This window comes from Nomascus leucogenys, chromosome 8, assembly GCF_006542625.1.
Source record: "Nomascus leucogenys isolate Asia chromosome 8, Asia_NLE_v1, whole genome shotgun sequence".
Classification (NCBI taxonomy): Eukaryota; Metazoa; Chordata; class Mammalia; order Primates; family Hylobatidae; genus Nomascus; species Nomascus leucogenys.
In genome coordinates, this window is record NC_044388.1 from 30,773,166 (window position 1) to 30,797,847 (window position 24,682).

At 39.8% G+C, this 24,682-nt stretch overlaps 1 protein-coding gene across 5 annotated transcripts in view; it reads right to left on the bottom strand.

The window, feature by feature from the left end:
* Positions 1 to 804: 804 nt before the first annotated feature.
* The window catches only part of EBF2 (EBF transcription factor 2), a 204,081-nt gene continuing 180,203 nt past the window's right edge, over positions 805 to 24,682 (bottom strand). Inside the window, exons 11-16 of one of the 5 annotated variants that reach the window (XM_003272886.4) lie at positions 21,837 to 21,925; positions 20,438 to 20,503; positions 20,178 to 20,355; positions 17,431 to 17,616; positions 9,688 to 9,855; positions 805 to 3,715 (exon numbers count right to left, since the gene is read on the bottom strand). In XM_003272886.4, the coding sequence (XP_003272934.1) occupies positions 3,684 to 3,715; positions 9,688 to 9,855; positions 17,431 to 17,616; positions 20,178 to 20,355; positions 20,438 to 20,503; positions 21,837 to 21,925 (719 nt within the window). In that variant the 3' untranslated portion in view covers positions 805 to 3,683. The remainder of the gene's footprint in view (positions 3,716 to 9,687; positions 9,856 to 17,430; positions 17,617 to 20,177; positions 20,356 to 20,437; positions 20,504 to 21,836; positions 21,926 to 24,682) is intronic. The other 4 variants (XM_012508356.2, XM_003272888.4, XM_003272887.4 and 1 more) reach the window with 4 other exon arrangements.

Genomic DNA, 24,682 nt, shown 5'->3' on the forward strand with positions numbered 1-24,682 from the left:
AGGGCAATGCGTGTGGTTTGAAGATACCTGTACCCTCCTAGAGAGAAATGAAATAATCCAATTTTAAGTACACTCGTGAATACTCTGGTTGAAAAAATCACATGTAGGATCCAGTTCTCCGAAGTGTGCTTTGTGAATTTCCCTTTGCATGTCTTTATGTTGTTCTTCCCATCTGGAGTGCTCACTACTAACCTCCTCTACTGCAAAACTCCTGCTGCTCTTTGAAGCCCTGGTCCAGCCCTGCCTCCCACAAAGGAACCCTCTCTGACAGCTCCAACCCTCTGTCTGGGTGTCTTCTCCGAGCTTCTGCGCCCTGTCTTTCTGAGTGAGCTATCGTCTATGTATTATTTTCTTCCATGAGTACACATCTCACTCGTTTCCTATGATTTAAGAAGAGACGTCAAGTCTTTGTGTTCTAGCCTGCGATTCTTCACCCAGTGTCTGACGGCTCAAGTTGTAACATTTGCTCAACAAGCAATTTCAAATCAGGTGAGACTGCCCACCTACCTCAGGAATTCTATATAGCCAAAATCCAACAGAGCAAACAGGATCCTTTCAGTTTTGAGGTTTTTTTATGAATGAATTTGAACAGATGGATATATAGATGAATATGTACAGAAAAATGAACAAAAGTCATATGCTCTCCTTTAAGGGAATAACTTAGTACACATTCCATGTAAACAAAATCTATAGTAAGATTTCTTCAAATAGAACTCAGGGACCAGCAGTTATGAGAAAATTGCCAACATTAAGAACAAATTCCAAACTACCACTCCAAAAAAATAAAAAGTAAAGGTCCACTCATTTTTACAGTACAAAAATTTTATTTTTTGTTAGGATAATTTAAAGTTTAAAACTGAAGTAGACATATTCATTTTACAAACAAGATATTCTTTAAGTAAGACCATTAAAAACAGTAAACAAAAAAGCTGTCTTTACAAAAAGCTCTGTGCATAGCAACTTTATACTGTATATAACTGACAAAGCAAAACAATAAAATGAAACTATACAGTTTGAAAATGAAACCTTACTGTACAAAAGGTAGAGAAGTTAATGGTTTTTAAACCATGCATATTGAAATGTGCAAAGAAAAACTGAGAAGAATTACAATGCTATAACAAAAGAATGAGATAAATAATGAAGTAAATTGTCCCTTTAAATGAAAAAATCTTACACAGCTCCTCTTACAAACATAGGATAGAGTTTGTAGTTACCAATAGAAATACTCGTATTCCAAGTGGCACAAAAATAACTTGGGACTGGAATGATTGAATAGCAATGACTAGCGAGGACAGGGTAGCTTTGTTTTTAATTTATTAGTACACTAAAAATAATCCTTACACACATTTGTACAATTAAATAGTTCTGTTGCTGCCAGGGTTCTAGCTGAATGGTCAAGGATGTCTGGTATTTAGTTACACGCATTTTTCGGTGTAAAGCTACCAACAAATTCTACAATCATTTTGAAGACAGTACTGCACTCATCTTCATGCAAGAGGAAAATTCACAGGTTCTAAAAGCAATGCTACTTAAAAAAAAATTCCTTATGTTGGATTGGCTCAAATCCAGGGCTAAACATGCTTAATTTTGCTCTGCCTTCACTTTTGGAAGGTAACATTCATATTCCACACATTCTTCCCCTTCCATCAATCAGGTTTCTCACTGGGGGACTTTTTCTCTTATGTTTCCGTGTATTTTGGCGCTTTAAGCCCTGACTATGAGGGACTGTCAGCAGTAGTTATAAGCATGCCAGGTTTCTAAAACCTTGAATTCTCATGTGCATAGAAATAATATAAGTCATACTGGGTAATTCCAGAATGGGTTAAAGGCAAATAAGACAGTTGGGGCTGGATAGGTGTGGGCCCTCATCAATGGACCAAAGAGAAGGTATGCAGAATTAATGAAGTCATCTAAAATTGGCTCAGATGCACTCTTGATGTTTTTCCATGAGTGCTGCATCTATTTCTAATGCTGAAATCCCAACCAAGAACCCCAAACTAGGTCTATGTATAGACTCTACTGTCGTGCTCATGAGTCAATAAGGAGAACCCCAATGTGGAAACAAGTGACATCCTTATTGGCAATCCCAATATGCCTGGATATGTCTCTAGGATCACATAGGCTTTCAAGAATCAACCACTGTCAGCAGCTAAGGCAAGGTTCTTCCCCTCTAAGAGCTAGTCACAAAACTATGAAGAGCCGATCCAAGGGCTGGGTAACTGTGCTGCATAGATGCCCCTAATCTCTGGATCTCCCAAGAATCTGGTCTTGCCTTTCTTTGAACATCAGAAGAGGGGATTAGGGCTTTTAATATCCCTCTCCCACATTCCATCTCATTCTTGACTAGAAACTGTTGCGTGGGATAGCTATGTGTTTCAAGAGAGTTTAATGCCATAAAAGAGGAAATTGACAGAGAGAGGAAAGGACTTGGATGTTTTAAGACTGACTGACTCTAAAGAGTCCATCGAACAGAGTTATCTTCTCCAAACCGTGTTGCTGAAGTTCTATGGGGCTGTGTACCTCTGTACTGAACCAGGCACCCAAAGCGGAGGGAGTGGTGGGGTTCTGGTGAGGAAGAATTCCCAAGGGGTCCCTTGGTTAAGAAAGTCTGTGGTTTTGGCTCTGCTAGAAGGTGAGACGCTTCTTTCCTTGGGATGCCGAAAGCCTGAGACACACTCAAACATGGGAATTCTCTGGACTGCTCAGGGCAGAATGTTGAAAGCTAATAATAGGAATTTTTAAAAATATTCACAGAGAGTGTGGACTATTTAGAAATCAGATGGAGCTGGGAATGAATTGATGGGTTGGAGTATTTGTGCATGTGCTAGAGTCTCTGTTTCTGCATTAGAGTGTTCTGTGGGAATCTACATGTTCTTGCCCTTGGGTCAATAAAATGATGGAAAAGGAGAGGGTGCAGGACAGGGGATAAGAATCTAGTAAGTAACTGCAGTAATAATCACACACCTTTAAAACTTGTTACTACATGTTTGCATCATTTTCTTTTTACATCAGGAAGAGAAATCCCTCTCTCTTCCAAAAAAAGGTCTTAATTTCTACCTCTACTTACAATAAGTTACACGTTTATTTATTTAAATAATTGTAAAACATTTTAAAATTTTTCCCTTTTTTTGTTCATTTTTTTAAAGAGATTAAGCTATAAGCAAACACACATACAACATTTCATCATTCAATTCAGGTTGCGTTTTAAGAAAGTCTTCCATGCTGGTACCCTGTTTTGTTCAATTTTTTTCTGCATAAACTAAATTGGTATCTGAAAGGCTTCATAGAAAATAGAAACTTTCAACTTTTTTTTCCTACAAAGAAAAACAAATAGTATCCAAAATATTAAGCATTAATTGTTTGCCAATTTTTTCTTAAATATTTTACAAACATAGGAAGGTGGTTTTCATAATGTTCATAACAAAGAATTGCATTTCTGCTCTTAGCACTGACTACGTCAATGACATCTTTTGTCCTTGTCCCAAGAGGGTCAGTTTGTGTAGCCACCATCAGAGCTATAGGAGGACGTGGGACCAAGTAAGATGCCGGCTCCTTGCAGACCCAAGGGTGTCCATCGTGTTCATGTGGGGGCACCACTACGCCCCCAAAAGAGCTCATAGTGCTTTCTTCATTATTGGTCCATCAGAGTAAGTAGTTGTGTGCTATAAGAAAGCAGTTCTTCTTTACATCGGGGGTACAACAAGTCCGGTCATGGCTGCAAGGAAAGAGTGCACAGGAATGAGACTTGGGGACTTTTTATGTTCAAGGCTATCACACGGAGTGAGGGGCAGGGGATGGGAATGATAGAGTCTGATGCCATTCAAAGAGACGGTGCCCTCAGTTGATATGAGGACCGGTTCTCCAGGTTTGGTCTAGCAGACAGCCCATGAAAGGCACTGAAGCGTTATGGAATCACTGAAGTACAAGGAAACCTTGATGAAGTTTTGCCTGGGAGGCCAGGAGTTATGTTTTGTTTTATATTAATGGGTTGTATAAATGAGACAACAGATGTAAACATGTAAACTAAACTGTAATTTTTTTTTCGACTAAAATAATTTCCAGATTATACTGCTCCAAATCACTTAGTTGGAACAGGAAAGGAAATTCCAGGTGCTGAGCCTGTTGATTTACCAGGGCATCATTGATAACAAATCTTCACTTCTTTGGTGAGTGCATTTTTTTTTTTAATTAGCTCATCTTCCTTTGGTGCTCACTGTTCACGTCTGATGCTCATTGCAAATGAACGCTGATTACTGCAATAGAAGACTTCATTTAGTTCCTCAATTCCCACTCCTTTTTTGAGGTGGAATCTTGTTCTGTCACCCAGGCTGGAGTGCAGTGGGGCCATCTCGGCTCACTGCAACCTCCTGGGTTCAAGTGATTCTCCTGCCTCAGCCTCCGCCTCCGCCTCCGCCTCCTGAGTAGCTGGGACTACAGGTGCATGCCACCACGCCTGGTGAATTTTTGTATTTTTAGTAGAGGTGGGGTTTCGCCATGTTGGCCAGGCTGGTCTCGAACTCCTGGCCTCAGGTGATCCACCCACCTCAGCCTCCCAAAATGTTGGGATTACAGGCATGAGCCACTGTGCTCAGCCTCCAATTTCTACTCTTCATCACCCTATATAAATGGAGTAATCCAATGCTTTCTCCCTCCATTCGGTCAAGAGGATTTGGACAATGCCTGTCTGGGTGGAATCACTTCCCAGGGTTTCTCTAGATGTGGCAAATAAAGCAGCACCAGCAAAATGTATTCTTCTGGCCTTGGCTTTCATAGGATGAGCCCGTGGGATTTTCACATTCTTGGAAAATGGCAGAATAGTTTCCTTGCATCAGAACCTTTAAAATCATATCTAGAATTTGATCCTTTGCATTTTACTATCTACATTGCATCTAAGGAATTACTCAATATAATAGAAGCATTTTGCTGAGTGTTGCTTACTAAGCTTCCAAGCAAATGGCTGAAATTCTCTCTGCTTTTCTCAACCCTTCCATCTCTCTTTTCTCTTACTCTCTCTGCCTCTTTTTTCCATATCAGCTAGTCCTCTCGGGTAAAATTGTCAGCCGTCTATTTCCCTGCCCATACAGCCTTTATTGAATGTTTGTGAGATCTGGATTAAGGTCTTACACAGCTAGTGAAGCCTTAATTATTTTTGCCTGTATTACTATATATTGAATCAATGTAACTTTTCAATAAAGGCGGTTCAATTCTGGACACTCCCTGATGACTTAGAGATATAGCAACCCTAGTAATTATCCCAGAGTGTAGCTGGTTTTTTTTTTTTTTTTTCCTGGAGGGAGCTGGAAAATGAATCAGACACATAGTGTGTAATATTATCTCGACAATCTATACTCATCAACTGGAAGCAGCTGATAAATGAGGTAGAAGGTGGAACCATGCTGTATGTGAAGCTCTCTGGCAGTGGAATTCTGACTCACATTCTGCACTTCAATTTGTCTGTTATATTTAAAACTCCTGGCTGGGTGCGGTGGCTGATGCCTGTAATCCCAGCTCTTTAGGAAGCTGAGGTGGGAGGATCGCTTCAGCCCAGGAGTTCAAGACCAGCCTGAGCAACATGATGAAAACCCATCTCTACAAAAAAATACAAAACTTAGCCAGGCACGGTGGTACCTGCCTATAGTCTCAGCTACTCAGGAGGCTGAGGTGAGAGAATCTCTTATTGAGCCCAGGAGGTCAGGGCTGCAGTAAGCCATGATCGGACCACTGTACTACAACCTGTGTGACAGGGTGAGACCCTGTCTCAAAAAGAAAAATCCTCAGCCCCTTCCTTTCTCTGGGTGCTCAGAGAGATACCAAAGGGGCTCATGGAACAGCAGAGGTGCTCAAAGAACATGATCCCCTGAATGACAGAGAAGAACAGATTTGAGATGTATCCTTTCCTCCTAGTCCTACATCCAGACTGGGTAGGCTTGATCTCTGCTAGGTGGAGACTCTGACTTTTTGCTTGTAGAAACCATAGCCGACAGACAGAAAGCAATAATCTCCCTTTGAACCAGGTGGAAAGTAGGTATGGGAGTATAGGGTAAAGAGAAGAATTTCACTCTCTCTGTCCCTGGAGACACAGTGGGCTGCCAGAGCACAAGCTCTGGAGTCCACATGTCTGGGTTCAAGTCATCAGACTCTTCCTGTGTGGCCTTGGGTAAACTGCTTAACTAAGAATGGTGATAATGGCATGACTTGGAGATAATTCTCTTAAGGCACTCAGTTCAGCACCTTGCCTGTAGTGCTCAGGATAGTTAGCAAGCCTCAAAGAGTGTGGGCAGCATATGCCTTTGCAGACAATGAAGTCTAGAGAAGGCCCCCTTCCCAGCCTGCGATCACCCAGGCACTCAGCCCACATTGTCACCCTCCCACTGTGTATCTCTAAAAAGATGGAGCTCCCTGTCCAGCTGGCCTCTGAGATCCCAGGATTTTTTGTTTGTTTTGTTCAGTGACTGTGCGTTAAATGTCAGCTTGGTTTCCTCTCTCTGTTTACTCAAGGGAACTTCACAATGTTGGACACTGAGCTTCCATGCACCTGGTCTAAAATGAGGAAGAGCATAAGGTAAGGTCTCTGAGGGCATCCTTTGTCAACCCTCGCCTCCTCCCGGCCAGGCTGTAGGAAATACCTGTTACCTTGCCTAGTTCTTCACACAAATTAGTCCACAACCACCTTTGGGGATAGCTGTCGATTTTCTATTTAACAGGCTAGGAAACTGAGGCTCAGAGATAATGGCATGCACAGATTGACACGGCCCAGAACGAGCTGAACTAGAACTCGGCACAGAACTAGTGACATCATGGCTGGTGCTCTTCCAGTGGCTAATACTCTTTAAGGATTTCTCCCACGTCACTTGACATTTTCATAGTTTTTTTGCAATTTCTTTTTAGGCTACTGCCCTAAATCGACAGGTGGTTCTATTTTTTTCCTCCCCAACCTACTCCAAACATTTTATCTTTTAAAGAGACTACATACGGGGTACAGTGGATACTGCTAAGGTAACTCATGCGCCGAAATCTCAAATCACCACTAAAGAACTTATCCATGCAATCAAAAACCACCTGTACCCCCAAAATTAAAGAAATTTTCTTTAAAAAAAAACCTATAAAAACTTTTATCTTTTAGAGATGAGGTCTTGCTCTGTTGCACAGGCTGGTCTCAAGTGATCCTCCTGCTTCAGGCTCCCATGTATCTGGGACTATAGGTGTGTGCCACCACACCTGGCCCCTTCTTTTAAAGGTTCAAATCACCAGAGGAATGTGGAGGGAACTGAAGGATTCAAATGAGGTTTGTGACCTTACAGTGACTCTAGAAATGAAGCTAGAGCCTAGAGCCTGTGCCTATATGCAACTCACCAAGTCATTGCTCCTATAAACCTATCAGGAACGTGCCGCTTAGCTCGAGCAGCCTGAGGGGTGGTGACCAGAAGTCTGTGTGGCTGGGGACCCTGGAGAGGGTCTTCTGTTTCTGCTGCAGCTGCCCTCAGAGGGAACCTTACTAAGACCAAGCAAGGTTTCCTTCCAGCTCTTTGGTCTGACTCAAACCTGACTTCAGTAACAGCACGGGAGCCTTGGGCATGCAGCAAGAGGTGGGGTGGGGGTGACAGGCCCTGGGAGTCTGTAAAAAACTTGTCCTGGCCACACTGTAGGCTGAGAGCCAGGTAAAACAGAATATCTGAGACAACCAGCTCCACTTCCCTCTGAGAGAGGAGGTGGGGACAGGGTGACAAGTGGAAGTCGAGTATCCTTTAAGTAACATATGTGCTAAGTGGCCAGAAATGAGGAAAGGGCCGCATCCATCCTGTCTGCCTCCCGTCCAATGCAGAGGAAAGCCTGCACCCCTCTTTTGTCTGTCTCAATCTGCATTTTGCCAGTAAGACTTGCTGGGCCTTCACTCGGGTTAAGGTCGATGAATAAAACCAGAGAACTTAAAAAGAGGAAACATCAACATTAAAGAGGTCACGGGGAAGAGGAAGGAAAGTATGGTGAACATTCAGCAATCGTTTTCATTTCCCCGTCTGAAGATGAAGGCACCATGGAAAAAATCTCTGGGCACATCCCCTAAGGATGGGAGGGAAACCACTGGTCTTTGATGAAAGAGGGGGCAGGTGGAGAAGACACTTAGATACAGGCTCAGCCTATTTCTCTAGGAATTAGACATCTGGGTGAAAATCCCTGCCAAAAAATCCATGAAATTTCCAGATGTTTCCAACTACCCACACATTGGGTGGTATATAGACCCTGCTGCTTTGTCTAGTTAGAAGTAAAATAATTTTCAACAATGTTTCTGAGTGCTGGGTTTTCCATTCTGGTTTTGACAGTTTCTCTGTAGAGTCACTTGACTTCCAGAAGACACCATCATCTCCAGTGTTGGGATGGCTCAGGAACCTAAAGTACCTCCCAGAGCTCTGCTCAGCCACAAGAGGAGACTGACCTCTCACAGGTGTCCCAAAAGAATTAACCCACACTCTATCATCAAACCACCAGGCAGATGCCATCCCCAGGACAATGCAGCCCATCCAAGGTTCCCCATCAAGCACTGCTGACCCCACACCCTTTGATCAATGAGGGTTAACAAAACCTCTTCCCTTTTTAGTTTTACCCAACCCTGCTTGTAAATATTTTCATGTCAAGAACATGAGAGGAGCAGCCTAAAAATAATGTGGGTTGCCAGTGAGCCCCAGTCCTCCTCAGCAGTTTCCAATTTGCTCTTTTGCTGTCGGCTGCCCTCCATCCACGATGAGATGATTTTTCATATACTCATCACATTTGTGTTATGTCATGCCATATTATATTTTAGAACATTGCTCAAAAATGGGTTTGATGGATAACTTTTGTTCTTAGAAACTATGACTTTTCTCTCTATTCTCCACAACCCCCTAATCAGGCACCTGCTATCAGTTTGACTTGCATGTAACCAGAATTCTCAGAACTTGTTGGTTGCTGAGACATGGAGCTGGCTCCTGTCCATGTGTGCCAAGAGGACGTGACGGCAAGCAGATTAGGTAAGCAGAAAGCACCACGTGGTATCCCGTGGGGTGACTGGGCATTTTATGAGAGATAGCAGAATGGCCTTGTAGACAGCATAGGGCCGGGAAGTCCAGACACTCCTCAATTGTATGTGTATGGCTCTACCATGGTTAATTCCATTACCTGCAGAGTTTGCTGATGTCTGTTTTCCGTGATCTTACTTTTTTAAAAAATTTGATTATTTTTTGAGATGGAGTTTTGCTCTTGTTGCCCAGACTGGAGTGCAATGGCGCGATCTCGGCTCACTGCGACCTCTGCCTCCCAGGTTCAAGCGATTCTTCTGCCTCAGCCTCTCGAGTAGCTAGGATTACAGGCAGCCACAAACACACACGGCTAATTTTTGTATTCTAAGTAGACACAGGGTTTTACCATGTTGGCCAGGCTGGTCTCAAACTCCTGACCTCCAAGTGATCCACCTGCCTTGGCCTCCCAAAGCGCTGGGATTACAGGCATGAGCCACCACGCCCGGCCCCATCTTGCTTTTAGATGGAGCACTTGCCTGGCTGTAGAAGCCATTCCTGTCCTATGATGAGAACAGCAAAGCATCTCTTTGCAGGTAAATGGCTGGAGCTATATACAATGATGTGCTGTTTGCTCTTACTTTGCCAACCCTATGGTACATTGTGTCATGTGTATCCCCAAAATAGAACCCTCGCTTACCTCTGAATCCATTTCCATTGCCACTGGAGCAGGCAGGTGAAGGGGAGCCTTGGGGCCTGATGACAGGGGCAAAGGCACTCTTCTGTTTGACAGCAGGAAAAACTGAAGAGGAAAATGGGAGGATGGAGGATGTGCTGGAAGACCCAACAGTGGGACTCGATGACATGACTGGAAAGCAAATGCACAATCCTCATTTAGAAATTAAGATCTTCCTTCAGTTCACACATTTGGAACACATTTATTGAGAAATCGTTAATTTCCACGCATTGTTCCAGATTGCAGGGATTAAAAAAAAAAAAAGTTGAATGTGACAACATTCCCACCCTGTCCAGTGGGAGGAACAGACACATAAAACAACTAATATGATAATGATGCTATTAGAGGAAGGTATCCAGTGCCCAGGAGATGCAGACAGCAAAGGGCACTTGTGCTTGGGAGTGTCGGGAAGGCAGCTTTAGGAAGTGATGTTGGAACACGTCTTCATTCACAAGCAGAAGCTTGGCAAGAGAGAAGACTGAGACCAAACATGCCTGAAAAATCATCAAATCTACCCAGCAATGGAAATCGCTTTCACACCCTACAAAAAAAGTCCTATTTGGGAGCTATGTGCCTCCCTGGTAACTCCTAACATCTTCTCTGAGAGTGCCATCTCTATGGGCCACTTCCTCATTAAATGTAAAAGTTTATTAACATTCAGAAAATTGTCTCCCTCTCCCGTACTTGCAAGTGCTCTTGGGAAATATAGCTGCAAGTCGGCCTCCCCTGACATACTGTTTAGAAAAAAACACCAATATTAGTGATATTAACATTAAAATGACTTAAGGGAAGACAAAAGCCAAGCGTTATAATTTCCAAGAAAAAATAAAAGCAATTTACACAATGAAGTACCCCACCTCTTAATGTCAGATACTCCACCAAGTTACATCATGCAAGATGATAATTAATTTTATCTTCTATGTTCAACTTAAGAAAGGGGTAAACTAGAGTACTCAAGGGCAAAACTGTTAAATATAGCACCTTATAGTATAGTTTTAGGCACTTGTGTTAGCATAATTCCCAGAATTCTGAACTGTCCAAGTCACATGACTTGATAAAAGTATTGTTGGAGCCTAATGACCAAGCCCAGCAGTGCTATTTCTTGTTTTGTATTTTCAATGGACCATCTGTCCTTCAAAGTAAATTTGAAAGTGAGGACATGGGCGACACTTATGACTGAACAACCAAGTACAAGGTGAATTGAAGGTCAAATGTTCTGATGTCCATGGACAACTCCACCTTCATTTCCCCTCCTTCCCTGTGAAAATATATTTTGGGCCACGTCCACCCAATTGCCTGTATAAAGCACTTATATAGCACACCTCCCAGATGATGTCTTTTATAGCCCAACTAAAATCCAAAGACTTCAAAAGAAGAGCTTTCTCTAAAAACTTCTTATCCTTAAAGTAGTCTTGATTTAAGGACCTATGCATCTGAGTACATCTGTCTTTCCGCAAATTTGGAAAGGAGAACAAAGTTCTGGAAGAATCTCATGTAATACTTGAATATGTAAATGAATAAAAACACTGTTGGGCTAATTCATGTAATAAGATAGGACACAGGGTTAAGCGTGAGGAGTGGGTCTTATTCATGGTTCTGAGCAAAATCTCTTCTAGTCTTGGGTTTGGCATTAGTGAAATAGAAAAACAAAAGACAACAACAAAAAAAATCCCAAAGCAAAAAATCCCCAAGTTTTCATTTTCTCTACGGTACAGAATTAGAAGCCAAAGAAAAGCTGGGACTTAGGAGGCCCTGATTCTACCATGGTCCCCCAAATGGCGCCTTGGTTTCTGTGTCTACAACAGCAGAACCTCCTTTCAGACATCATCATTGAATAGGTTTTTACAATGTGAATTAGGCATTCACACACACTCCATTCCATTTATATTCAGCAAATGACCCACTAGTACAGATAATTATTTTCTAATAACAGATTTCAATGGAAAGTAGGGCCCATTAGATCAAAAATGGTTCCCTTGCAGTGGGAGAGGAAACACCTCAAGCTTTGCTAAGTGACATGACGGAATTGTTGCAGAGTTGAGCAAGCACATGCCCGTTTTAAATATTTCTTACAACAGTTTTGTAAAAATGCCAAAATGCATTCAAATGAATTTAAAATTTGATGCAACTATAATAAAAATACTAAAAGGAATTTTAATTTGTGCATTTCGGCAAACACAATTACTAAGTTTATCTGTTTCATGAAACAATAACACCGTAAGAGACAGGAAGTTTTGTTTGTTTAAAAATTTTTTTTAAGTAGTAAGAAGGCACTTATCTTCATCAGTGAAATCAGCATTGTGCTAGCACAGAAATAGGCAGACAAATCTTTAGAGCAAAATGGAGTTCGGAAACAGACCTGGGTATAGATGGGAATTAATACTTAATAAAGGTGACATTTCATATTAGTAGGAAAATAAATGCATGGAAAAATACACTAACCATTTGAAGACCAAGTTTAGAGTACTTTCTCCTACTAAACACCAAAATAAATCTAAGTAGATTAAAGAGTTATTTTTAAAAGCAAAATTGTAAAAGTGCTAGTAGAGCTGTTAGGATGGTTCGAAGTTCACAAGATAGATTTGCCGCATAATGAAAAACTTCTGCAACAAACACAAAAAGGCAAATGACAGATTAAGAAAAATATTTGCAATCCTTATTTAGATATGTTCATATCCTCAATAGCTCATAAGTTTTCATAAGTTAATTGGAAAAAGAAAAACGCCCCAAGAGAACAATAAGCGAAGGACACAAAAAAAGAAAATCAGGAATAAAAACGACCAAGAGAGATCCATATAGAAACACTCAAACTGATTCGTAATAAAATGCTGATTAAAACGGTAACAAGATCTTATTTTCCACTCACTAAATAGAAAAAGAAAAAATTAACAGGGCGGGGAAACATAATATTCTTTCTTTTCTAAGGGAAAAATTAACCTCTCTGGAGGGTCTTTGGCAATATATATCAAAGTATTTTAAAATGTGCGCATCCTTTGACCCACTAATTTAATCTCTAGAAATTAATCCCAAGGAGATAGTCATGGCTGTGCCAAAAATAATAGGTTCAAGGGCATTTTTATAATAATGAAAAATTGGAAAATAAGTGTCCCACAGTAGGGTACATTATATTTAGCCTATACAATAGAATACTATGCCAATATTAAAACTAATGTTGTAGAAAATTTAATCACATGGAAATATACACCTCTTCAGATGAAAAAAACAGATTACATAACACATACTAAGCCCCCTTTAATTTTTAAAAATATAAATAGCAAAAGTCTAGAAGGACGTGATATACACCCAAAATTTTAGCAATAGTATCTCTGGCTGATGGAATTATGAATATCCTTAAATGTATTGCTTTCACTTGTCCGTATCTTCAAAATTTTATACAACAAACTTGTATTACTTTTAATACATAGTAGGAGAAACCAGTAAAGGCTATTACATTTTAAAAATGGAAAATCTCGATTTCTTTGGGAAGAAATAAATAATACAATCCTTAGCAATAGACATAATAGCGTTTAAAAATAATTTTAACTTTCCTCTTTCGTTTAAGGCTGTACTGCCTATAAACAAAGTTGTCTGTTACTCTAATACAAACCCCCACCTCCAAAAATAAAAAAGCAAGAGACGACTAAATCCTCACATTCCTGGGAAACACTTGATGATTGTAGTCAACTTTTAAAAGCAAACACCACTCCTCATATCTGTTCCCCATTCTTACTACCTGGGTCTGCATCATTGAAGGATTTTATGCAGCCCAGCTTCATATCTGTGACTTTGGTAATTTTACTGCTTTCCTTTCACCCACTCTTTCATTGATCTTATGGCAGAATCTCATTAGTTGTGCATCAGAGCAGGCACTGCAATTTTCAAAATGTATCTATCCATGACTGAAAGGCTGTCCTTTAAAAATTAACAATGGTTACCTCTGCATAGACACAGAGTGTGCCATTTTTCTTTCCTCCTTTTTACCTATACGTGCTTTTCAAGTTGTCTGTAATGAGAATACTACTATTTTAACAGGCTTTTTTTTTCTTTTCTGAAGAAGTAGAAATATATCAGAATTCAAAGAGGTTGTTCTTATGGTGGGAGTATGGTTTCTTTTAAAAATTATTTGTATACGTTCTACATTCTCTGTAATAATCATTTAATATTTTACAATAGAGAATGTCTTAATATTTATTTTTGAAACTATAAAACAATTGAACCCCGGAACATGGTCTAAGGCTCTGAACATAATGTAGGAATCTATGAGGACACGTTGGCTTCCTGCCTGTATGGATTCTGTCCCAAACTCTGCATAGGCTTGGTGGCTATTCTGCTTTGGAAGAAGTGGTCCCTATGGGTGTTACAGGCTTGTTAAATAGACAATCTTTTGGGACTGCAGAGAGAACCATTTTAGGAAAGTTGATTGCATGTACTTCCAATCAAGAATTTCTCTGGACATCTATCTCTCTATGGATAGGAGCCAAAGTAAAGAAAAGTACGTCTGGCCCAGAAATCTCTGTGAACATGGGGAGTTAAGGAAAAACCACTTTTCTTTGTAGGAGGATTGATTGGCTTGCACAGTCTCAGCTGGAACTCACCGGGCACATATCCTCCTTTGCATCGAGCCATTGCATTTTTTGGAGCTAAGGGGTCTGTCAGCATTTCATTATAACCCCCTATTGTCAGGGGTTTAGAATTCAGCCATAAAAACTTGCACTGAGCTGGAACTTGGCACACTGCTACTGCCAGGAAGTGAAGTTTGTATGTAAAATTGAAAAAACATCTGTTTGGCCACTTTTGAAGTAGTGCGAGAGCAAAAACAGTAAAGATGCAGGTTTCTGATACTCTACGATGGCTGTCATGCAAGTCAAACTTGACCAAGAAACTTGGCTCTATTTCTTTCTTAGTGTCTCTGGCAAGTATTTGCTCCATGGCATGGTCCAGCTACATCAGATGCATTTTTAAAAAATCATAGAATTGTGTTTTCAGACACAAGCAACTGAGTTGACAAAATATTTTCCCCCGGGCTTTTCTTTTTTTGTATTTCCCAGAGAAGTAAAGACTTGGCTGGCTAGAAATACAGGTCAGGTGCTATTGTAATGAACTCCACTGGGTATTCAGTATTTTTGGAGTAGGGGAATTTGATTGTAATGAATGCACTGTTTGGAATTTCATTCCTAGCCTGCAACTCGTTCAGATCCTCCCTCCAAAAGTGAAGGTACAAACCACCACATCGGATTCAATAGGTACAGGGAGGAGGTCTTCTCCAGTCTCTCTCTCTCTCTCTCTCCCAGTTGGGTAGGTTGCCTTTCTCTTTTTCCTATTCTGTGTCTACCATCTCATTTTAATGGGTAATTTGAAGATTTGGGGTGTAATTAGTTTTCTTGTGGCAGTGGGTTTGGGTGATCATGAAAGAACAGTAGAAGGAAGTCGTCACTGGTGGGAGTGGGAAGTATTTCTCTCTACCAAATGAATTATTTAGGAAGAAATATTAAGCAATTAACACCTAACTGAGCATTTTCATTCATCTTTTTTTCCTCTCCTTTCTTCTCCATCCTCTTCACTACAACACTACATATGGTATTATAAAATTGATCATTTTTATGTACAAAAACAACTATTATGATTCAACCTCATTCATACCTACATAGATTATGATTGAGTGATATGAAATTGCCACATTTGTAGATCAAAATGGTCAGATAGAGGGAATTTCATATGGTTTAGCCTAATATTACACTGTAAATACATTAAATATTTCTTATATTATTAATTTTAAAACAAGGTATTCTGAGTGTGATGATGTATTCTAGTCCCCTTTTTACTACTTATTGGCTATGAACTTTCAAGTCATTTAATAACTCTTCATCTCTTACAAGGGATAATAATAAAAATGATTGTATCCATGTCACAAGGTTGTTGTGAGGTTCTGACGGGACTCTAGATGTCAACATGCTTTTTAAGCTGTAAAGTGGAATGTAATTGTTAATTTATCTTATTGTTGTCACTGTTATGTGATAACATCGTTTACACAATGGATCTCTTGCCACTGCATCATTTGTAGGGGTTGTTAAAGATGTGGTCTCTTTACCACACCAGATACCTTCTCCAGGAGGAAGCATGGGAAAGACCTCTCCAACATCTCAATAACAGAAATAGCCACCTTTCTTCTGAGCTGCTTTAAAAAATGTGTGGACAGAAAATCTGATAACAAGTAGTGTTTCTCTCTTTGCTTTAGCCTCTTGTAAACTCAGAACGAAGTAAACGACTCCCTTGAATAGAACAAATGGTATTCGTGCTGGCCCTGGCATTTTCTAATTTCCTGAACCATATTTGTTTCTTTTAGCTCAGTTTCTTGTTAGATGCTGTTTTATACCTTCATACTACCTATTTGACTGCAATAATTCCCCCAAACACTTTTTGGAACAAGAATTTCCAAAAATTTGGGGGAATTTGTTTCTACCTGCTATGAGGTAGAAACAAATCAAGCAATCATTTATTTCTCTAGACTAACTGTTTTCTAATTAAATTGGGCCGCCACCTGACAAGACACAACATAGAACTCATGTCTTTGCAGTAAGATTTTTGTTGTACTAGAAGAACTGACCTCTACTACCCTTCGCTGCTTGGTGGTATGTCTTTATCTCACCGTGTAGTGTAGAGTATATGCATCGAACTGATAATCCAGAAATAGCTCATAGGTGTGTCTCCCCGGGAACCAAAAGTCCAAAGACTGTGAAAGGCAGCTTCTGTGACATGTCAATTCCGAAGCTATGGTGGACGTGGCTTTGTGCTGCCCTTGACGTGTCCTTGCTCTTGGCACAAGGGAACCACACTGGGTAAAAAGAGGGCAAGGTGCAGAGAATTGCAACAAGACCCAGCATTTCAAGAACACTCTACTCAATCACTTTAGCGTCTCCATGTCAGCTTGTCCCCTGGCCTAAAGTATTCCCTACGTAGGTTTGAAAACTGCACTCTCTCAGGCTCCTGGGAGCATTGTGTAACTTCCCAGCATACCTCCCAAAGCAACCCAAATGGGGTTTTCACAACTTCCCAGAGCACGGACTTTGCTGCTAGACCACAGATTAAGATGAAGAGGTTCTGTCTCAATATATCACATGATTGCACACAGTCAACTTCCACCTCTCTGGAGGTACTGAAGGGTGGGGAAAACCAGGTTGCAAAGTCAAAAAGAAGCATGGTGTGATATACAAAATAACTCAAAGTCATCAGGACTATGCCTAAATTATTACCCTGCTCTGTTCTAGCTATGTGATCTTGATTAAGTCAGAAAACTGCAGCAAAGCCAAACTTCCTTGTCTATAACATGAAGATAAAGTTCTCATCGAAAAGTTCTTATGCAGATTAAATAAAATATTACATCTGAAAGTGCCTAAGAGTGCACATATTGTTAACAGAAATGGAATCTTAATTCCTTGCTCCCACTTACACAGGCCACACATGCTCTTTCTCTATAAAAAGGGAATTGTTTCAATCCTTTTCTTTCTCCCAAAGGCCTTGAGTAACCACGTGAGCCAAAGTCCAGCTAAGGGAAAAGAAGGAAAGGCAGGAAGGACGCTTAATCAGGAAACTAGGCTGCTCCCTGATGACTTAGGAAGATTTACAAATGCAACTTTCTCCCAAAAGGCCCAATAGTAAAACCCAGAGACAAAAAAGCATGGAGAGCCAAGGGATGGAGAGGTCACTTACTTCCATAAGGAGAGCCAGTGGGTGAGCCATTTAGAAATCCTGGTGATCCTGGAACACCCAGGTTGGCCATAGGGACATTGCTGTAGCCATTCATACTGTTGCTGGAGGTACTGTAATTAGACTGTTGAGGCGTGGAGCTGGAAGAGTATCCCCGCGGAGAGATGCTGCTTGTGTTGCGGATGTACCCTTGGCAACAAAGAAAAAGCCCAGGTAAATCAACAGGCGTGCATGGTCAGGCCACATGTGGCTAGCACAGGTCCTCATTGGCCCCAGACTATAGAATGCCACCAGCTGCCCTGGGCAGTTGTGGGAAGTGTGCAGTCCATCTTTAGCCTTTTTTTTTTTTTTTTTTTTTTTTTTTTTTGAGATAGAGTCTTACTCTGTTGCCCAGGCTGGAGTACAGTGGCGTGATCTCGGCTCACTGCAACCTCCGCTGCCCGGGTTCACGTGATTCTCCTGCCTCAGCCTCCTGAGTAACTGGGATTACAGGCACCCTGCCATCGCGCCTGGCTAATTTTTGTGTTTTTAGTAGAGACGGGGTTTCACCATGTTGGCCAAGCTGCTCTTGAACTCCTGACCTCATGATCCACCCGCCTCAGCCTCCCAAAGTGCTGGGATTACAGGTGTGAGCCAGTGCGCCCGGCCCATCTTCAGCCTTTTATACCTTCCTCCCTCCTCCCCATCTGTGCAAGGCCATGCCCTTGATACTCCATTCAAACCTGCACTCAGCACCTCCAGCTCACACCAAGGAGCGAATGGCTAATAGCAGTGTGGAGTTCCCTCTCCCAAATCATACTTCATATGACACTGGAGTCCAGTGAGATATGATTGGTGTCACTGAGAAAGCATTCTGTGGTTAAGTTAGGCTGGGCAGATGTTATGTACTGTAGCCATTTCTTGACGATTCGTATACAGAAGGCCTAGGGAATAAATAAACTGGTTTAACTTTGCTAGCCTAGTGTTTGCCAAATTTAACATGCCATAGCATCTTTTGGTGGGGCCTGGAAGGGAAAGGTATCTTAACCTCTCTGGGACCACTTGTATTCTATGGAACACAGTTTTAGAAACGTTAGTTCCAAGTTGTTGCCACGCCCTAGGTGCAAGTGGGGATCAATTTCATTCAAAAAGTGTTGATGAGTTCCCCTAAAATGTGCTATTCTCTGACCTAGGACTTTGGGGCATCAGCAGTGAGTGTGGGGGACCCAGTCTATGCCTGGGACGGGGGAAGGAGTGAGAAACCACAGCTCAGAAACGTCGTATCATATGTCCTGGAATAAACCACTTTGGATTACTGTCTCTAAAACTATTTAGGAAACAACCCAAATTTGTCACCAAATGAAAAACAATTTGGTATTTGGTCCATGGGCCTCATGTCTACAAAAACAAAAATAATAATATGTCCTGTCTAGTCTTTTTTTCTTTTTTTTGAGACAGGATCTCACTCTGTTGCCCTGGCTGGAGTGCAGTGGCACAGTCATGGCTCACTGCAGCTTCAACCTCCTGGACTCAATCTATCCTCCCACCTCAGCCTTCCAAATATCAGGGACTACAGGTGAGCACTACCACACCTGGCTGATTTTTGTATTTTTTGTAGACACAGGGTTTCACCATGCTGCCCAGGCTGGTCTCAAACTCCTGAGCTCAAGCAATCTGCCCACCTCAGCCTCCTAAAGTGCTGGGATTACAAGCGTGAGCCACCACACCCGGCTCACCTACCCTTTTGTAAGAACTCTCCCTGGGCAAAAAAAAAAAAAGAAGAATTCTCTTCCAATAAATAAAATTAGAAAAAAAAAACTATCCCAATGTTAAGGACCTCATTAGGAAAATTTACTCCTGTTAAAAATGATTCGTGACAGATTTTGACTTAGCACTTCAATAATCAATCTCAATGCAAAGATCTTTACATGGCCTGCTTCACATGTAAAAGCACAGTTGTCTTTATATTTGTTTGTTGTTATATATATACGAGATAATAGAAAATAGAAGTTACCAAATAAAACCAAGCCATTCACTCTTGGCTACCAGGAAGAGAAATTTGGGTATCATAAATGATAATGGCAATAATCTGCTTCTTTCCAGTATTCAATCTGATAATCACAATAACAGAAGCATAAATTTCTTTTCAATTAATACCTGTAAACCTATTTTCTATAAGCCCAAACCCTTTTAAATTGATAATACCCAATCTTTTTATTTTTTTTTTTTTGAGACAGGGTCTCGCTGTTGCCCAGGCTGGAGTGCACTGTCACACTGCACATGCAGCCTTGGCTCATTGGCAGCGCACCCCACTGCTCACTGCAGCCTCGACTTCCCAGGCTCATGTGGTCCTCCCACCTCAGCCTCCCAAGTAGCTGGGACTACATCTGCCCACCACACCTGGCTATTTTTTTATAGAGATGGGGGTTTTCACTATGTTGCCCAGGCTGGTCTTAAACTCCAGGGCTCAAGCAATCTACCTGCCTCAGCCTCCCAAAGTGCAGGGATTACAGGTGTGAGTCACCACACCTGGTAGTAATACTAAATCTTCTCCTTCAATATTTCCAGACATTCTACCTGGTATCTAAGAAGCTCAAACTCTAATAATGTACCATCTATAATCTTGATATTTCACATGCAATCTATGATTGTATTGCCTATCTGTGGACACACTCTGTTGGACCATTATGACTCAACCTCTGACTCCGTCCACTCCAGCAGAACTTTTTAAATTTGACATATTTGGATTTTGACTCTAAGAAATGTGGTACCTTGATTATTTCCTTGTGTTGACTCTGAGATGCTGACCCCAAGCTGGCTGCCATAGGAATTGATTCCCATCATGCCACTGTGTGCTGGGGAGCTGGAGAGGGCTGGAAGCTGGCTGGGATTCCTGGGGACGCTGTAGAGGGCTTCAGCAATGTCTGCGGCTCGCTTCAAAATGATGTCCTGCAAAACAACAGGTTAATGTGAGCATTCTATCCAGCATAAAGTGCAAAACTCAATAAAGGGTAGGATGTGAGTATCTCACCTGGTTATTGTGTGGTGTGCCATAAAGAGCTTCCACTAGATCTGCAGCTCTTTTCAACAGCATCTCCTGGAAAATAAGTGAGGGTGGGATATTGTCAAAGGCAAAATCCAAAATGGCAAACAAAAGAAAATTATAGGCAAAAATGAGAAATCCACACATCCCTCCCAAAATGTAAGTAATTAGCCAAGAGGTCCTATATTTGGTTTGACAGGTAGAATACAATTGTACATATAAATCTCTCTATAAATACATATCTATCTGAAATTCACCTCTATAAAATGGCTCTATAAATGATTGTGTTACCAAAACAAAAAACAACCCAATTGAGAGTGGAGTTGATTAAAATTATTAATGTCATGGAAGTTCTATTAAATGCTACTTGCAGCCCATTCTGTTTTAAAAATCTGGTTCTCTAATTAACCAAATATTCTTAAAATGATTGATGGATTTGAGTTTAGCTGCTTGCCAAGGAGTTGTCCAGAGTACTGAAATTATCTTGGCAATGCCTTCTGCAAAATTTTATTCTAATAAAGATGAATTATTTCAATAATATTTCCCCCTGTATACTTTAACCACAGAGAATTAGTAATCATGAATCCCTTTCCTCTCATTTTGCCTTTTCCACCTCCTGTTTTTTACAGCCTTTTAAATTGCTATTAACCTACTTTCCAGATATCATCTAATTTAATGGTAGGGCTAGGGATTTTTCCAGGAGGAAAATAAAGGTGTGATGTAGAAGCAACTGTGGTGCATAAATTTTATTCACAGTATGGAAAAGAGAACATGGCATTTTATAATTTGTGTGCTTAAAGTGCAAATATAAATGTGAAAATTTAATAGTTTCTCATCAGCTAAATGACAACTAATAAATTGATGTACTTTTTAAATAAAGCTAACAACATGGGCCAAATTCATAAAGTAATTTTCATAAGGAAGTTCACTTGAAAGTGATGTATCTCATAGAAATTTTATACAGAAGCATTTTTCTCCTCATTAGATACCTACGTACATAGTAGGCCCTCAATGATTAATACTGATTGTGGATTAATGGGTCCCTGCAATTATGGTTAAATAGAAACATTTAAATACAAAGGAGTGGAAGCTTATACTTTTAATCAATTATGCAGATACTTATTTTCATAAAGTTGGCCATGTTTTTTAAACTGAATACTCCTGTTGTGTATCTGTTTTATCGGCTCAAATGTTCATATTTCCTCAAAGATTAATAAATATGACCGTAATATATTTCATAGCAGATATTTTATGTGCATCTTGTATCTAAAGCTTACCAAATTTCAAGGCCTAATTAATTTTAATGGGATGTAAATGCCTGCATTTGTCTAAGTTTCCTGAAATTCTACACAAATGGCTTCACATGTCAATTTCCAAGGCACATTACCTTAGCTAATCTCTCAGGATCTCCAGGATGCCTAGGGATGACCTTCTGCAGTCTCTGGAAGCCATAGTCTATGGTGGGTTCATTTAATGCTGAAAGAGAAAAGTCCTCTCTTTGAGTTTGTATCCTGGCCATAAAGCAAACCTTCTAATTAATTCTTCCAAAGGTAATAAGAAGGTTCTGTATGCATAATGGATGTAATCAGTTAGGGTTTTTGCTATCGACATTGGTTAATTCACATGTAAATTTGGAATTTATAGTACTTTTATAATTTTCTATTAAAATAACATTTCGAAATTTCAGATTACAATTATCATTTCTGCTTTAAGTATACATAAACTTCTCTGCTATCCAATAAAAAACTACACAAGCAACCATATCTCAATTTCTTATGAAGATAATAAACTCCTTTTATATTATTTTCCTTTCTCTTGTCTCTTTCCTAAGTAGGACTGTACTGTCTATTCTTCTAAATAGCTTCAAAATACTCCTCTAAATATTTTTCTTAACCAGTCTCTTATGTACATTTATACATATATAAACCTTCTATGAGCTTATTCTCATAAAACCCACTTTATGCATAATCTGCTTCCACAATTTTCAATTATATTTAATTACACCCACATCTGGTAACTATCAGTGCCCCATCCCACGAACACTACAAATTTTATTTCACCACTATGTTCCCATTAAGACAGGGCCTGGCACATAGTAGGCACTTAGTGTCAGTAATTATAAAACGAGTGAGTGAATGAGTGAATTAATGAATGGCATACTTTAGCATTTCCACTATTCTAAAGAGTTTTCCGCATGATAGTTTTATTCTTTCTCCTTCTTCCCTTTCATTTATTTTTTAAAAGTTTCTTGTTTAAATGTCATGCTTTTAAAATTAATGCATGATTAAAGAAAAAGATACAAAGAATGAAATAATCACCTGCATTGCTGTTATGCAGCAATAAACACAGTAATGTCTATTTCCTCTTTAATCTTATTTTTTATACATATTTGCTATTATTCTATCATAACAATGCCTTTTGTAAAAAACTATTAAGAACATGAAATATAGAAGTAAAAAATTACCATAAACCCACTTAAGACATGAGCTGGATTAACATTTTTTGCTTATATCTTTCCAGATTGAAACCTATACACATACTTAAAATTAGTCAGAGACATACTGTTCACACTGTTACATAACCTACTTTTCATCCACTTAACAATATATCATAAACTTCCCCGAGATCATTAACTATTCTTTTATAACATTATTTTAAATCCCTGCATATTTTTCTATGACATGTCCTATAATTTATTTAAATGGCTTCCTAATATTGGGCAATTAATGTGATCCTAATTTCTCACTATTATAAATATCAGAGCAATAATTATCCTTTGTGCATAACTTTAATTATTTCAATTGGAAAATTCCAAGAATTAGAATTACTGGACCAAAAATTATGATTTATATTTCAGGCCTTTCAGACATACGGCCAAATCACTCCTCAGGAGAATGTATGAGTTTATTCTCCCTCCAGCAATGCGTGTGCTCATTTTAACTTACATTTTTTTACTCACCAGTGAGGTTGAAGAATTTTTTCTTATATTTGCTGATGTTAATTTCTTCTTTTATAAACTGCATGTTAATACTTTCTGCACTCTTCTTTCACTTGTAAAAATACTTTATATGTTGAGATTTTTAATACTGTGGTATCATGTTGCAATATCACATCCCAATTTGACCTTAAGTATTTTATGTATAGAAAAACCACCTCTACTCCAAGAACTGGTAGATACACACAAACGCACACACACACACAAATGTATATGTACACACATATGTATACATATATGAATGTTTACATTATTTATTATTTAACTTATTTGGATTTTACTTTGTCATGTAACATTAAGAATTTACCTTTGCCACAACTTCACTGCATTTCACAATTTATTGAATGGTTTCTATACATATATTCTGTTTTATTGATCTATTCTGGGTAAAAGTCACACTATTGTGGTTCTAATACATATTTAATATTTGATAGGGTAAGTGTCCTTCCACAAATACACAATCTTTTAAAACTACATTTTCTCAACTATTCTGTTTTTTTTTTTTTTTTTTTTTTGAGGCAAAGTCTCACTCTGTCACCCAGGCTGGAGTGCAGTGGTGCTATCTCGGCTCACAGCAACCTCCACCTCCCGGGTTCAAGCGATTCTCCTGCTTCAGCCTCTTGAGTAGCTGGGACTACAGGCACGCACCACCATGCCTGGCTAAATTTTTTTTTGCATTTTTAGTAGAGGCAGGGTTTCACCATGTTGATCAGGCTGGTCCCGAACTCCTGACCTCGTGATCCGCCCGCCTCAGCCTCACAAAGTGCTGGGATTACAGGTGTGAGCCATTGCACCCGGCCTTCTCAATTATTCTTATCCATTTATTCTTTCCAGAATTTCAAAAAAATATTTCAGTTGCATTAAACCTACAGCTAGAGAGAAAATGAATGGCTTTGCAATAGCAACACTCCACCTTCTTCTTTAGATCCCTCAGTAAACTGTGCTGCTCATCATGTAAGTGCTAAATTTTTTGTTTATCATTTTAATTTCTTGGTATGTATTTCACTTTTTGCTTTTACAGTGAATATGGCTATTCATTAATCATATTGTCCATGAGTTTTATTAGAGTCTAGAAACATTCTGTGTTTTATACATCTGTGCGGGAAGTCTATGGCATAGAGATGTAGACAATCAGCTTTAGAGTTGAGTAGATCTAGGGTCTGAATTCCAGCTCCACAATGTATGTGAGCTGTTTAAAATCCATTTTATGGGTTGGCTGTCAAAATCAAAACTATTTC